General features: G+C 42.1%; 1 protein-coding gene across 1 annotated transcript in view; it reads right to left on the reverse strand.

Annotated features, from left to right (window-relative positions):
* Positions 1-8,255: 8,255 nt before the first annotated feature.
* Positions 8,256-15,134, reverse strand: part of LYPD6 (LY6/PLAUR domain containing 6) — a 46,733-nt gene continuing 39,854 nt past the window's right edge. Inside the window, exons 5-6 of the mRNA XM_075180916.1 lie at positions 14,977-15,107; positions 8,256-12,197 (exon numbers count right to left, since the gene is read on the reverse strand). Coding sequence (XP_075037017.1) covers positions 12,027-12,197; positions 14,977-15,107 — 302 coding nt within the window. The 3' untranslated portion in view covers positions 8,256-12,026. The remainder of the gene's footprint in view (positions 12,198-14,976; positions 15,108-15,134) is intronic.

The raw sequence follows: 15,134 nt of genomic DNA on the forward strand, positions 1-15,134 counted from the left end.
TTTTTTTTTGTAGGATTATTTATTCTAATAAATAGGCAGAGCCCTGCCTATGGGGCCCCCTTGTCCACGGGGCCCTTGGGCACTTGCCCATCGTGCCCAGTGGAATAGACGGCCCTGCGCTTACCTCAATAGTGTCCACAGAATATAATGAATGTTACCCATAAGATCTGCAGGACCGTCTGGAGAAGGAGTGTTTCCCGTGCAGGTTGTTTCCTTAGGGCACTTCTTCTCATGGCCAGGAGGTGGCACTGTTGCAAAATGGCCGACAACACGTTACTATAAATAAAACAAGTTATATGACGGGCAGGACCAAAAGTGTCACTGTCGCCTTGAAGTAGTGACAGGAATGAAAGATTCAAGGGAGGGCTGGCAAATTTTAGCCTGGGAGGGGCAAGACTCGACTCAGCAGCCTATTAGGAACATTTTAAAGAAAAAAATGCAGGTGGCCCAGTAATCCCAGCCCAAGGTAGCCCACTGTGGCACAGGCCCGGGGGCCCGTGCCCCCCAGCCCAATGTAGCCCACTGTGGCACAGGCCCGGGGGCCCGTGCCCCCCAGCCCGATGTAGCCCGCTCACTATGGCATTGGCCCAGGGGCACATGCTAACATGCCCCCTAGCCACTGGTTTGGAAGTTGTGGAACAACCTTCATAGTCACCGTACTTAAATATCATTGACAATCTACCTAAGAATATTTCTAAAGAGGAGACCTCCCTAGAGAGGAGACAGGTATGGTGTTACATACAACTGTGTATATGTTACGTACAAAAACTGTTCCTCACTTTGTAGTCAAACTAAGCAATGTGACGGTTTCTTTTAATGCAAATATACATATAAAAGGTAAATAAACTAGTGCTATGAGCTGACACCGTTTTATTAGATGTAAAGCTGACACTAGATTTATAGAAGGGCATTAAATAGCTAATATTTACTCAGCTCCATTTTATGATATTCATTCAAAAGTTCACGTCCTCCAACACATCCTGGATAAATGATGTTTTTCTAAGAATTTATGACCATCTAATAATGCGTGTGTTTGGAGAGCAAAACAAACACCGCCCTGAATAAGCACATACAGTCAAGTCCATAAATATTGGGACATCGACACAATTCTCATATTTTGGGATCTATACACCACCACAATGGATTTGAAATGAAACTAACAAGATGTGCTTTAACTGCAGACTTTCAGCTTTAATTTGAGGGTCTTTAGATCCAAATCAGGTGAACGGTGTAGGAATTACTACGGTTTCTATATGTGCCTCCCATTTTTTAAGGGACCAAAACTAATGGAACAAACTAAACAATCCTACATCAAACTTTCACTTTTTAATACTTTGTTGCAAATCCTTTGCAGTCAATTACAGCCTGAAGTCTGGAACGCATATACATTCGCTTCTTTGACAGCGCCGCGGCTGCTGTATAGTACAGTGCTGCCGAAACGGAGCTTCGCAGCTCTCTTGCTGTTTTTTTTGGGGTGGGGGGGGGGTGGGAACCCCCCCTTAAAAATCCTGCCTGTGCCCCTGAGGGGGAACATGTACTGTGAGGAGGGAGGGGGTACATGTACTGTGAAGAGGGAGGGGGTACATGTACTGTGAGGTGGGTGGGGTACATGTACTGTGCAGAGGGACACAGGGCTGTCAAGAGGAATTAAGGGCCCCGGTACAACAAATTCATGGGGCCCCCCTTATAGTTTAGCAAGCAAAAAAAAAATTCAGGGGTGTGGTCACACGATTGGGAGCGTGGCTATGCGCCATTGGGGCGTGGCTAGCACATCAAAATCACTAGGTCCTGAATTCACTGGACCGTGACATTTGTACAAGCACTCCTGACTTTCAGGACATCTAGCACCCTTGTGTAGTATAGGAAGAATGCAGTGTGTACAGAAAGAGTTCAGTCTTGGCCTGCGCCCACTGGGCTCACCAAACATTGGCATTGTCCATACTAGAATCACAACATTTCACACACTATGCTGCTCTGTCCTACCTGTTCTTCTCACTTTTACCACATGTGGCTGCTGGTTTCTTTAGTTGCGGCTTGTCCGGATCCTGGAATGTTGGAGGACCTATTTGGAAAAAAAATGGCTACGTTTAGAAAATTACAGCCAGCCCCACCGTTAAATCACTAGCATCCATGATTAATAATTAGGCCTTCCTCCAGCCCCAACATTAAAATAGTATTCCCATTACCCCGCAAACAAAATAGCAACCATTAATTAGCCACCATCTACCTCACACACACTACATTGCCAAAAGCTCCCTGTGCCATCACACACACATTACTGTGCCCCGTTATCATCACCACGCTATGCCCCCTTATGATCACACTGCGCCCTCCATGCTGCCTTTGCCCCTTTCTTCATCCCCCTGTGCCATGCTGCCTTTGACCCCTCCTTTCATCATCCCCCTGTGCCATGCTGCTTTTGTCCCTCTTTTCTTTAACCCCCTGTGCCATGCTGCCTTTGTCCCCCTTTCTTTAACCCCCGTGCCATGCTGCTTGTCCCTCCTTTCTTTAACCCCCTGTGCCATGCTGCCTCTGTCCCCCTTTCTTTAACCCCCTGTGCCATGCTGCTTTTGTCCCTCCTTTCTTTAACCCCCTGTGCCATGCTGCATTTGTCCCTCCTTTCTTTAACCCCCTGTGCCTCTCTGCGTTTCTCCTTCCTTTCTTTAACCCCCTGTGCCATGCTGCTCTTGTCCCTCTTCTCTTTAACCCCTCTGTGCCATGCTGCTTTTGTCCCTCTTTTCTTTAAGCCCTCTGCGTCAAGCTGCCCCCCCCCCTCCCCCGCTTTCCTCCCTTCACTTACCTTTTCTTCTCTCTTCTTTCTTGGTCCTCTCTGCAGCTCTGTGCTCCATTGCTCCAGACTGACTGAATGCTGGGCGTGACATGATGACGTCACACCCGGCATTCAGACAGTCTGGAGCAATGGAGCACAGAGCAGCAGAGAGGAGGGGCGCCGCGATCACGTGGGTATGTTTTGAGAGCAGCAGAGAGGAGGGGCGCCACGGTCACGTGAGTATGTTTTGGGTTTTTTTAACTACCCTGCTCCCCCCACCAACGGCCGAGCCCCCCCCCCTTCCTGCTGCTGCAAAAAGAAAAAATATAGTTTTAAAAAAAAAAAAATATTAAAAAAAAAATTTGTCGGCGCTATGGCCCGGGCCGGGCCCCCTGACATGCCCGGGCCCGGGTAATTAGTACCTGCTCCCCCCCTCTCGGTGGCCCTGGAGGGACATGTGGCAAGTACTGTGAGGAGGGAGGGGGTACATGTAATGTGAAGAGGGAGAGGGGCATGTAATGTGAGGAGGGAGGTGGTACATGTACTGTGAAGAGGGAGGGGGTACATGTAATGTGAAGAGGGAGGGAGTACATGCAATGTGAGGCGGGTGGGGGCATGTTTTTCATTTGTACTACTGCAGGAAAAAAAGATTCTCATTGGCTTTATAAAGCTATAATGATGGGTTTGGAGGTGTTGGTATTTAAATACATTATGTATGAAAAGTTATGACACCATTCTCTCTTGTGTATATGACACTTCATTACATTACACTGTGTATGAATAGGGTAATGCGACTTTTGTTTATTGTGCTCCAATTTTGCGTTTTTAAATGTTGGAAGACAGGTTCTCTGTTTTGAGAGCATTGGACTTGTACTTTTAATAACCCTATTTACCCTAAGTTGTACAGCACACCTGCTAACAGTCCCAAGAGGAAGACCTCTGTCTAAATGGGCATTGTTTGGGTGCATCGCCTACGTTGCCCCAATTTTCCAATTAATGGGTACATGTACAGGATCAGAGATTGACATATTGAATTCCTTTTAGGATGTAACCTCTTGTGAACCTCTTCACCCTTTTATTTTGGTCTGTTATAGTGTGTAATGCCTGTATTCATCTTACAAATTGTACATGTGGTGCTTTTTAAATCCTTTATAATAATAATAACGATAATCAGTAGATAATGCCGGATATCAGTGATGATATTGTGGCATTAGTACAGTATGTACTAACTGTTCATGTGTGTAACGCTTTGGGGTATATTTAGTAAACTGCAGGTTTGAAAAAGTGGAGATGTTGCCTATAGCAACCAATCAGATTCTAGCTGTCATTTTGTAGAATGTACTAAATAAATGAAAGCTAGAATCTGATTGGTTGCTAGAGGCAACATCTCCACTTTTTCAAACCCGCAGTTTACTAAATATACCCCTATGTGTTAGAACTGTGTATGAATCTGTTACGTGAGCGCAGTGTTGTATGTGAAGTGTTTGTTAAGTGTGTGCTACATTTTGTGAAGTGTTTTTGTGTGTTAATTGTGTGTTTGGAGTGTGTCTCCTGCCACAGAGGGCAGCAGGACAGTGAAGGATGGGGTTCAGGCAATAAAAGAGATATTTGTAAGAACATTAGCGGCTGATGTTGGGCTGGAGGCTGGCCTGCAGGCGGGGGAGCGGTCTGACAGGGACTATTTAGAAGGTGTGAAGGGTAAGAGCTATGGAGGGTCAGAGGTGACATTCCTGACTGCACAAACTCATTACAGGTGAAAAATGAATCTTCCTTACAAGTAAATACTTCAGGCACTGATTTACGCAGAAGTGTTTGAACGGCAACATACCTGACACTATGATAAACACCTATACAAATTGCACTGAGCTGTGCAACCCATTAATGAACACAGCCTCCTGCATCTTACATTATATACAATACTCAATCGCTTTAGCTTCTGTGGGCTAGATTTACTAAACGCCAGGTTTGAAAAAGAGATGTTGCCTATAGCAACCAATCAGATTCTAGTTATCATTAATTTAGTACATTCTACAAAATGACAGATAGAATCTGATTGGTTGCTATAGGCAACACCTTCACTTTTTCAAACCCCCAGTTTAGTAAATATACCACCAAGTTTTTTGTATATGCAAGACAGAATTGTTTACTGTCATTGCAGTTTGATACAACACAGCTCAACTCAGTGCCTTGTCTATTAGCAGAGCAGATTTGTGTCATATCCAAAGGTCCCTCAGCATAGATGATATAAAGGACTTGGTTAATAGAAAAATAAAGAAGAAAACAAGAAAGATAAAGCAATATACATACTTGGCAAACTGATATTTCCCCAACTAAAAGGGTTTTGAATCATTATAGGAACATTTTATAGTTCACCTAAAACACTGAAGGAAAAAAGGAATAGAGGAAGACAATCCACTATGCTTGAGTTGTTGTATATTTAAACAATGGACCCATGTTATCTATTTTGCAAATACAGTTTAGCTTTACTTAGAGCCGGCGTCTAACAACGGCTTAAACTGTAAATTATATTTATCAAACTTTCTAAAAAGGAAAAGTGGAGGTGTTGCCCATAGCAACCATTCAGATTCCAGCTATCATTTATCTAGTACATTCTATATGTGAACATTCCGATCTCTGATTCATGAAACGCAGCCTATCAATTTACTGGTTCCTTATGAACCGATAGGCTGTATTTTAATACACAATGGCTCAGTCTAATAATATGGCTGCTCCCCTTGTATACAGACAAGAGAGCTCTTTAACAAACATGATAATAATGTTCCAGTGAGTATTTCCAAGGATCATTCTGTAAAATAAATATAACTTAAAGTAGTGTAAGCAAAGCAGTCCATTACAGTAGTAACAATCACATGACTTCAGTTAAAGTCTCCGCTTGAATGATTGCTTTATACATGTAAGATGTTTAGCTCTTAAGAGAAGGGAATTCTTTTGTGAAATCTTGCTGACTCCGTCAGATTTATTCCACTTGCTTAATGGCTGGATAGTAACTAGAGCTCTGTGATATGTACACTGACGAGAGTTAAAACATTTCACGTAAATAAGATAACTTGATATTTCTGCTAGGTGTTTCCCTCCACCCAAAAGAGGTTGACATTTTTCATATGGGAAGCATGTTGTGCTTTTTTCTGAATTATATCTGTGTATTTTCTGTTTATTCAGCATGTCTGGTCTTTGTATTTTGTTTTTTTACTATGTATTATGGATCATTGCTCTCTGGTTATGTTATGTACGACGCAGTGGACCTTTCGTAGCACCTTATTAAATAATAATAATATATAATAATAATAGTGTTTGTTAAAGACCATCTCTTTTTTTCCCTTCACACAGAGTGTAGGCAGCCATATTGTTGGTTGAGGCAATATTCATGAGAGGAGTGTAGTCTTCCAATTGGTAGATCTAGTGACATCATCGAGAATGTAGCCTATCACGTGACCATGGAATCAGTGACATCACTAGCTCCTAGTGAATTGATAGGCTACGTTTCTCTGAATGTGGGTGAAGTCCATAAAATGGCTGCCTTCACTCTGACATTTTCACTGTAAGCGCATTAAATGTAGTTTAATTCTCCCTAAATGTCAATCCAGGAAGTAAAAATAACTTATAAGTTTGGTAACACATCTGCATTATATCCCCTTTCATAACCTCTGTTCAAACACAACACTTCAGTCAATAGTGACTTTAATACCCTCTAAGTAACCCAGGGGCTGCTGCTAATCCAATAATAGATGGCTTCCGCTACGCTGCCTTTTAGCTGTCATTCACAGTTATACTTCTAAAGTCAAAGCAGCAATTCTGGTTTTTCTGTAACTATGAAATTTCTCTTGATCTTCCCACTTCTGAGACCAACTGAAACTTCTACCCGATTTTCTGTGGACATATAAGAATATATAAAAAAAATTGAAAATTAATCACTAATTTCACACGCTACATAAAGAACATGTTTTTTCAGTTACGTTTGTCCTGTAATCAGTGAAAAAAAATAACTGAACCAGGAGACAAGAACGAAAATGTGCTGAGTTCATCTTCCTAGTATGTATAGAATGTAAGAATGTATTTAGAATGTACGACTAGCTTCAGTTTGACAGTTGTCTGTAATGTTATCTGCTGATCTTGCAGTATCTACAGATCTTGTTAGTCTTCCTCATAGATATTCGGCAGATCAAAGAGTCTGGCAGAATGTTGCTGTCATTAATTAAACTTATAAATATTACTTATGCTGGTGCAAAATGTTCTTATTGTAACTTCTTGGCTCCTTAACTTACGTTGAGACTCTACCTAAAACTATTCTGTAGGCAAAACTCTTAGGTTAATGCAGTTTACTGAGTAATACATTAGAACTTGATGCAATAAAACTACATACATACAAACATATATTTTATATATAGCCGTAACTAATATATATATATCATGCCTGCTATATCATATGATTTATGCATCACCCCTGCAAAAATACATACAATTTATATCACACTTGCTACAACATATACGGCATTATATTACCACTGCTGTAGGATATATGATACTTATCACCTCTGCTAAAACATACACTGCATCTATCAGCCTTGCTATAACATATACTGTTCTATATATAGAGAGTATATAACTCTATTTTGATAGCAAATACCACTACTGAAATAACACATATTGTATACATCTCCCCTGTTATAATATATATTGCATACTTGCCAACTCTCCCGGAATGTCCGGGAGACTCCCGAAATTCGGGTCGGTCTCACAGACTCCAGGGAGAGCTGGCAAATCTCCCGCATCCCACAATTGCAGCTCTATAAAGAAGCGATTCGCATCATTTTTGGCCCCGCCCCTGCGGCAAAACGGTGTGTTTGTCGCGAGGGGCGGGGCCAAAATGACTCAATTGGTCGCGCTCCGCCCCCTCCCGCTCTCTAGACACACCCCTCTCCTGGATACGACTTGCCAAATGTAAGCAAGTATGATATATTGCATATACCAACCCTACGTGTCCATCACAGCACTGTGGGAGATTAACACCAATGATCTCTTTTAGGTGTCCAGGAAGAATATTTTCTTTCATGTTCAAAGCCATACTTTCCTACTCTCCCAGAGTTCCTGGGAGGCTCCGGGGAGTCCTCCCTGACTCCCGGACGAGTAGGCAAACCTCCTGGATTCACTGAAATTCATGGCATTGAATGGCAGGGGCGGGGCTTAATCGCATCATTAAGCCCTGCCCTCACTATTCAAAGCCGTTAATTTTGGCATTTTATAGTGGGGCGGGGCTATGGTGACACAACGCCATCACCACGCCCCCTTCTACCCCGTCACATGACTTCTCCCCCGTGATCTCCCATGTATGTTCAAAGCTCTCACTTTTCTGTCACAAATTCTCCAAGTGGACAGATGAACTACTCTAAGTGGAACCTTTTAGCAATAAAGTGTCTCGTTCCAAAACACAAACGACCTTAAATATGGATGTGTTTATTTATATATATAAATTTAACATTGCAGCAGCTAATTTATAAACAAGAGAGGTAACAAAAATACAAAGCTTTACAATATATACAGTTGTAAACAAATAAATATGTTTGTACATCGCAGGAATAATACAAGTATATTACACTTTATAATATCTACATCGCTGTGCTATTAACGTAGTCTATTTAAAGTTCAGGGAACTTAATAAATACATCCCATTTAGTGGCAGTATGTGAAAGCCCATAATACATTGTACAGGATAGGTGGAATTCAAAGGGGATCGTATATTCCCCCATTCTAGGTGACAGCAAGTCTATGGGGTATATTTACTAAACTGCAGGTTTGACATAGGGGAGATGTTACCTATAGCAACCAATCAGATTCTAGTTATCATTTATTTAGTACATTCTACAAAATGACAGCTAGAATCTGATTGGTTGCTATAGGCAACATCTCCACTTTTTCAAACCTGCAGTTTAGTAAATATACCCCATGACTATATATATATGTTGTCACACATAAATGAAGCATCTTTCTAGCAGGAGGGGAAAAAGTTGTTGGAGCGATGGAAGAGTGAGGCAGCTGGGTACAAAGGCCATTTTTGCACCATTTTCAGCCCTCCGGCCAATCAGAATGACCACTCCCAGGGTGGTGTTAAACACAAGCACATAGGCTTTTTCTGTATTGATTGTAATACTACCTCAGGAATTAGTAGTACAGGTGTCCCAGTCGCTGTAACTACCCTGAGAAAAGAGAGGGTTGTGGGTAGACCAGACAGAACCCCTATATCTTAGATGACAGGACAACATGTCATCAAACACTGCACAGTTATAAGACAAACGCTGCTCTGGAGACAATTTGTCAAATCTACACTTGTTTTTAGGCAAAAACAATTATTTGTTACATACAATAGATAGCTGGTGTAAGGGAAAAAGGTGGTGTTGCCCATAGCAACCAATCAAATTCTGTTATTATACTATAAAAATAAAAGCAGATATCATACTGGTTGTTATGGCAACGCCACCTTTTCCCCTTTAATATAAGTTTTCACACAGGTCCCAGACAGCGGGTGAGAGGTACTAAACAGTGATACATTAGAAAGATTTTTTTACAGACCCTGTTGTTTGTTTGAACCTATTTACTAAGTGCATAATCTCATTTGTTCATTGTGTAAGCAGGTTTTGGAGAATAACATAAGAAATTAAAAGGACATTTTACACAGTAAAGGACTTCCAGGAATCGTCTACGGGAAGGATATATTAATACAGAGTGCAGTATAGATAATGAATGTTGGTGATGGCAGATCTGCGGTCCACACTTTCACGTTCACAGAAGCAAAAAGTCTAAAGCTCAAACTTTCATGACAGTATGAAGTACTTTGTCTTTAACCATTGCAGACCTGTGCTGTGATCCATGTCATGTGACTTAATTTACATATCTCTGACACTAAGGATTGTGGGTCTTCAAATAGTCTTCAGGGTGTTAGCAGCGTTTAGGAGGCAGGATGGGGAAATAGCATGATACGATGAGGTAAAGCTAGCACTCGCCAGGGGCACACAGCCAGTACAGGGTCGGGCTCCATAACTTGGAAATTACAATAACACATTACAATGTTTTTCTTATTTGTCTCAACAAAGATAACAGTTTATAAAGCCTGTGCTTGTATTTTAAATTGAACCGGTCACCTGCACGCAGGCCCGGCGCTCCCATTAGGCAACGTTAGGCAGTTGCCTAGGGCGCCGGGCTCTGAAGGGCGCCACAGGATTAAAAAACAGATATACTTTTTACTGTAAAACTGTGCGGCGGCCATGGAAGGTATGCCCGCTATGGATCACCATCGCCGCAACAGCCCGCAGATACTGAACGGGCTCAGCACCTGCTCTGCTCCTACCAAGCAAAACTTTGTGCTCCGGAACAGCAGATGAGGCGGGCACACCTCCGTCTCCTCCACTCCCCCTCCCCTCACTGACTGTCGGGCCTGACATCATCATCAGGGCCCGACAGTGTCAGTGAGGGACGGGACCCTGCAGAGAGGAGCAGCGTCATGGAGTTTAAGGTAAGGAAAGTTCTGGGAGGCTGATATTTGGGCTGGGGGTGGCAGATTTTTTTTTTTGGGGGGGTGGATATTTTGGGGGTGGGTGGCAGATTTATTTTGGGGGGGGCGGATTTCAAAATTGCACCTAGGGTGCCGGGGATCCTAGCACCGGCCCTGCCTGTACGCAGGGGTTGCAGACAGTTAAAACGATATTCTGCCTCACAAATCACTGTGACGTAACTGAGGCATATATTGGCTGTAGCTGGCGCAAAATGCCTCGGTGTTGCCCCAGTGCACCTAGATCACGGTACACGACTGCTATGGGAGGAGAAAACATCTGGAGAGGCTGCACCGGCCAACAATGTAAACACTCCACATCTCCACCCTCCTACCATGTTACATCTCCTCCACCCTCCTGCCACGTTACATCTCTTCCACCCTCCTGCCACGTTACATCTCTTCCACCCTCCTGCCACGTGACAAACACACCTTTCCATACATTGAACTTTTCCAGCTAAAATACTGCTCGGTTTAGCTTCATTTATGGCTTAAATTAATCATGACAGTGATGGCACTTCTGGGTGTTTTTTCTTTTTACTTTGGGCAAAGTGCTACTGGAAGGTGCGAAACGCGTCATTTTAAAGACTAGAGATCCGAGCTATCAGCTGCTGCAGCAATCAAGTTTGCGCGAAGGGAATGGCTGCACTTCCCTCCACACAGCAAGGAAACGCCTTAAAAATCCCCCCCCCCTCCACATCTTTATCTCACTTCAATAATCTTGCTCAGCCCAATGAAATCTTATTTTTGCCCTACTAAACAAAACTAGGCACTGACTGTGGACTTAGTAAGGTGCGCCCCAGCTCCACCCAACCCCATATCAGGTGGAGCAAACTTCTGCTGTTCTGCAAATGCCACCATCTTGTGCCGCAAGCCCATGTGATTTGGCGGAAATATAAAATGTGACTCAACTGCGTGTAAAGCAACACAGAGGATTGCAGGTTACCTCTCTGTTATTTTTTCCTTCATAAATTGCGTCTATTATGGGCAGGTGATAGGTTCTTTGTCCCGTCACATGACGGATTTGATTTACATTATCTTATGAAACAAAGTACTTCAGGTAATGCTTCCGGCAATCAAAGTTACTAGTTGTTATTTTCTGGCATCTCTTAAACATAAAACATTTAATGTGCCAGTCAAATATAAAGTGCACCCATCACCTAAAAACAGTGGAGGCAGCCATTTTGAGAATGCGGCCTAATCCCTAGGAACCCGTGACATCACTGAAAATACAGCCAAGCAGTTCACCAGAAACCAGTGACATCACTGAAAATACAGCCAATCAGTTCAACAGAAACCAGTGACATCACTGAAAATACAGCCAATCAGTTCAACAGAAACCAGTGACATCAGTGAATAGACTGCATAGTTAATAACAGTTCAGCCAACAAAATGGCTGCCTGCACTAGGTGCAGACAACGGGACCACTTTAAGAAGTAACTGTAAATTAAGTTTGTTTCTCATGTCTATTAGAAAAAAATCCTCAAGGCAGCCATTGCCTGGTCTTACAAGACTTACATAAACATTAATAGCCGCCAAGTAAAAATATATTTGTTCTGGCAAAACAATCCAATGTAAATGACCAGAGCATAAAAAAGGGATTATCTACAAATGTACACCCTACGTTACTCTGAACGTAGCATAAATAAAAACCTATTTACAGTTTAATGATTGGTCCATGATTGGATTTGAAGTCTACGTTATTAAAAGCCGCAGAGTGTATAAAAAGCAGAATAAGAGGCTGAAGCTTTGAGGAGAATGTCTCTGTGAGTTGCTCAGAGGAGATGTTGTCGCAAAGATGGCGTCGGTCTCGTTCCTGGGCAGAGCCATGTTACAGATAGTCCCTTCACAACACGAAGTGCACATCTGGGGGAACAAAGCGAATACATGTTATTTTTACATTAAACCTGATTACTTTCATTTTACTTCAAGCATTTAATTAATGCAATTGCTTTAATGAAAATGGTGATCCCATTTTGTAACAATGCCCTACAGAATAGGATATGTTAAATATTCTATTATAAAAAATAAAGCAATTAAATTTCTGTGTAACTGGTTTAAAGATTACTGAAATAAGATGTCTTCCTCTTGTTCAGTGGTTTCCATTTTCATCCAAACTTACCGTATATACTCGAGTATAAGTCGACCCGAATATAAGCCGAGGCACTTAATTTTACCACAAAAAACTGGGAAAACTTATTGACTCGAGTATAAGCCTAGGGTGGGAAATGCAGCAGCTACTGGTAAATTTCAAAAATAAAAACAGTGCTGGATATCGTTAACACTGGGCTCCCAATAATACAAATGTGAGGTTGTAAATGAATATATCAAAATTTATTGTTATTAAACATCAATAAAATTATATAAGTACATAATATATACCCATATTCTAATAAATTGTACACAAATGGTTAAACTAAATCATCTGCACTTGGTATCAAGCCTAATAGGTGAACACAGATATAAATAACATTCACTAAAGACAACTCAGATCATTAATATATAAATCAATGAGACAGTCTGTGGATACTAAATACATGTGCCAGTTAAGTTTATTCGCCTTTAGAAGGTGATGAGCAGTTACTCCTAAGTGTACAGTAATTTAGGCTTTAGTAATGCAAAAGATGCTGCACATACACTAAATAGAATTTGATATAATAGCTCAGATAAAGATAAGTTTGATTTTGTTTGCTGGAAGAAACATTTTAACAGAACAATACAATTTGCTTTGTGTGATTTAATCCTTATTATACTTGAATTTTGGGATGTTTTTAGACTTTTCAATGATTTCACAGTTATGCAAAAGAATCTTCAGATACTTATTAATAGGTGACAAAAAATGAAAATATTGGACTTTATAAAACTGCTGCAAATAATTGCAGTGGACAAGTCAGGGTACTCACATGTGTCTCTGACCAGCGGGGCTAGATGGAAATGTCCCGGTCTTTAGCTTTGACTGACAGGCTCCTTTTCTTTTAACTTTATTGTTCCATGTGCAATGAACACACAAAAACGGGCTACAATAAAATGGTGGCTGACAGTGATCCACAGAGGCTGCAGATGCCTGCAGATGAGCGGGGGAGACTGGAAAACGGAGACCAGGTAAGTGGGACTCGAGTATAAGCCGAGGGGGGCTTTTTTCAGCACAAAAAATGTGCTGAAAAACTCGGCTTATACACGAGTATATACGGTAAGTAGCCATTTTGTGGCCTGAAATAATATTCATGAGAATGTAGCCAATCAATTCACTCGGAAACAGTACCATGAACATGTCAGGAGATGTCGCTGGTTTCTAATACATTGTTAGGCTACATACTGATTCAGCCCACAAAAATGGATGCCCCCACCAGGGGCAGGCTGGGCTGGGGGGCATCTGCCTCCCGGGTCGGTGCCATAGTGGGCTACCTTGGGCTGAGTCACTGGGTCACCTGCTTTTTCATTTATTTTAAAATGTTCCTAATAGGCTGCTGAGTAGAGTCTTGCCCCCAGGGTTAAAATTTTCCGGCCCTCCGCTGGCCATCCACTATGTCTATGTGACAGGTCCATTTAAGCAACAGATCATAGATAGTCAACCTGTGATTCTACAGCTATCGCAGAACTACAATTCCCAGCATGCCCTGCAAGCTTTTAGCTGGTTTAGTTGTGCAATAAGACTATTACAGGTTGCTTTAAGAGATCTGTCATCTATGGGAGAATGGCCTTTGTTACACAGTGCACTGTGCACTCTGCATGCTTGTAAAACAAACACCGTATTTGCATACTGCATTACGCCCATTACCCAGATAGCTTCCTATTTATGTCTTTCCTGCATCGCCGGCGCACGCGAGGCAGGGGAACGGTATGAAGAAGATCCCTGGAGTAAGCAGAACACAGAATGCGGCCTGACTCGAGAGGCGTGTCCAGCTATCTGCATACACTGTAAGCTCCCTCCCAGGTAGTTTACTGGAGCTGTGACATAGGAGACAACCTGGGAATCAGGGTAAAGCAGTATATCACCCGGCTCAGACGCCAAGTCCATCTATTTGTATATTCTGCATCCTCACTCCTGTGCAAAAGAGGATATCGAGGAACTCCAATTACATATACATAATGCACTGCATAAAGTGGCCAGTTTCACACAGGTGATTTGTTTGAGCTCTTTAAGCCTCCTCTAGATGATCAAGTTTCTTTGCAGAATTCAGTGGAGCTCAGTTATTGAAGGATCTATCAAACCAAAAATTATATTTATTCAGTCATGAGAATATTTGTGGGCATCCAATGTCTTCACTTCACTGTTCAAATCTTCTGTGTTATAGGTTCAGGGAGAGGATCCAATGCATCACTACTGGATGTGGGTACTCCATAACTGCTGGAGTACCTGGCATGGGGTCCACACAGTTCTGCTAGATGGAGGAAGGGGGCTGGTGTCTAAAAATGTATTTTTATTTAACAGATATATCCTTTAATGTAGCTTTTATGTTTTTTCCATAATGGACACAAGCTATTTAAACTCATCATTTACAATCGGGAACAGCTGGGAACTTCCATTTCATGTACAAAATAACTCTATGCTGCTGGTTATTTTGGAAGGCGTGAGTCTGACCTACGCTGTGGTCTGTAATCAGTGTTGTGATTGGCCAGGCTTGATATTGATGTAGATTCATACCTTGTGACCCTGATGCCCCGCCTCCCTGCATCCTGTGTCCAGACAGTGCTCCAATGGGGCACAGCGCTTAGTCACCGACAAACTTTCCTCCAAGGCATCCATGACGTGCTGAGAGTAACAATATCTTGTATCTGTTAAAGAAACACATTGTTATTATT

This window comes from Mixophyes fleayi, chromosome 7, assembly GCF_038048845.1.
Source record: "Mixophyes fleayi isolate aMixFle1 chromosome 7, aMixFle1.hap1, whole genome shotgun sequence".
NCBI classification, from domain to species: Eukaryota; Metazoa; Chordata; class Amphibia; order Anura; family Limnodynastidae; genus Mixophyes; species Mixophyes fleayi.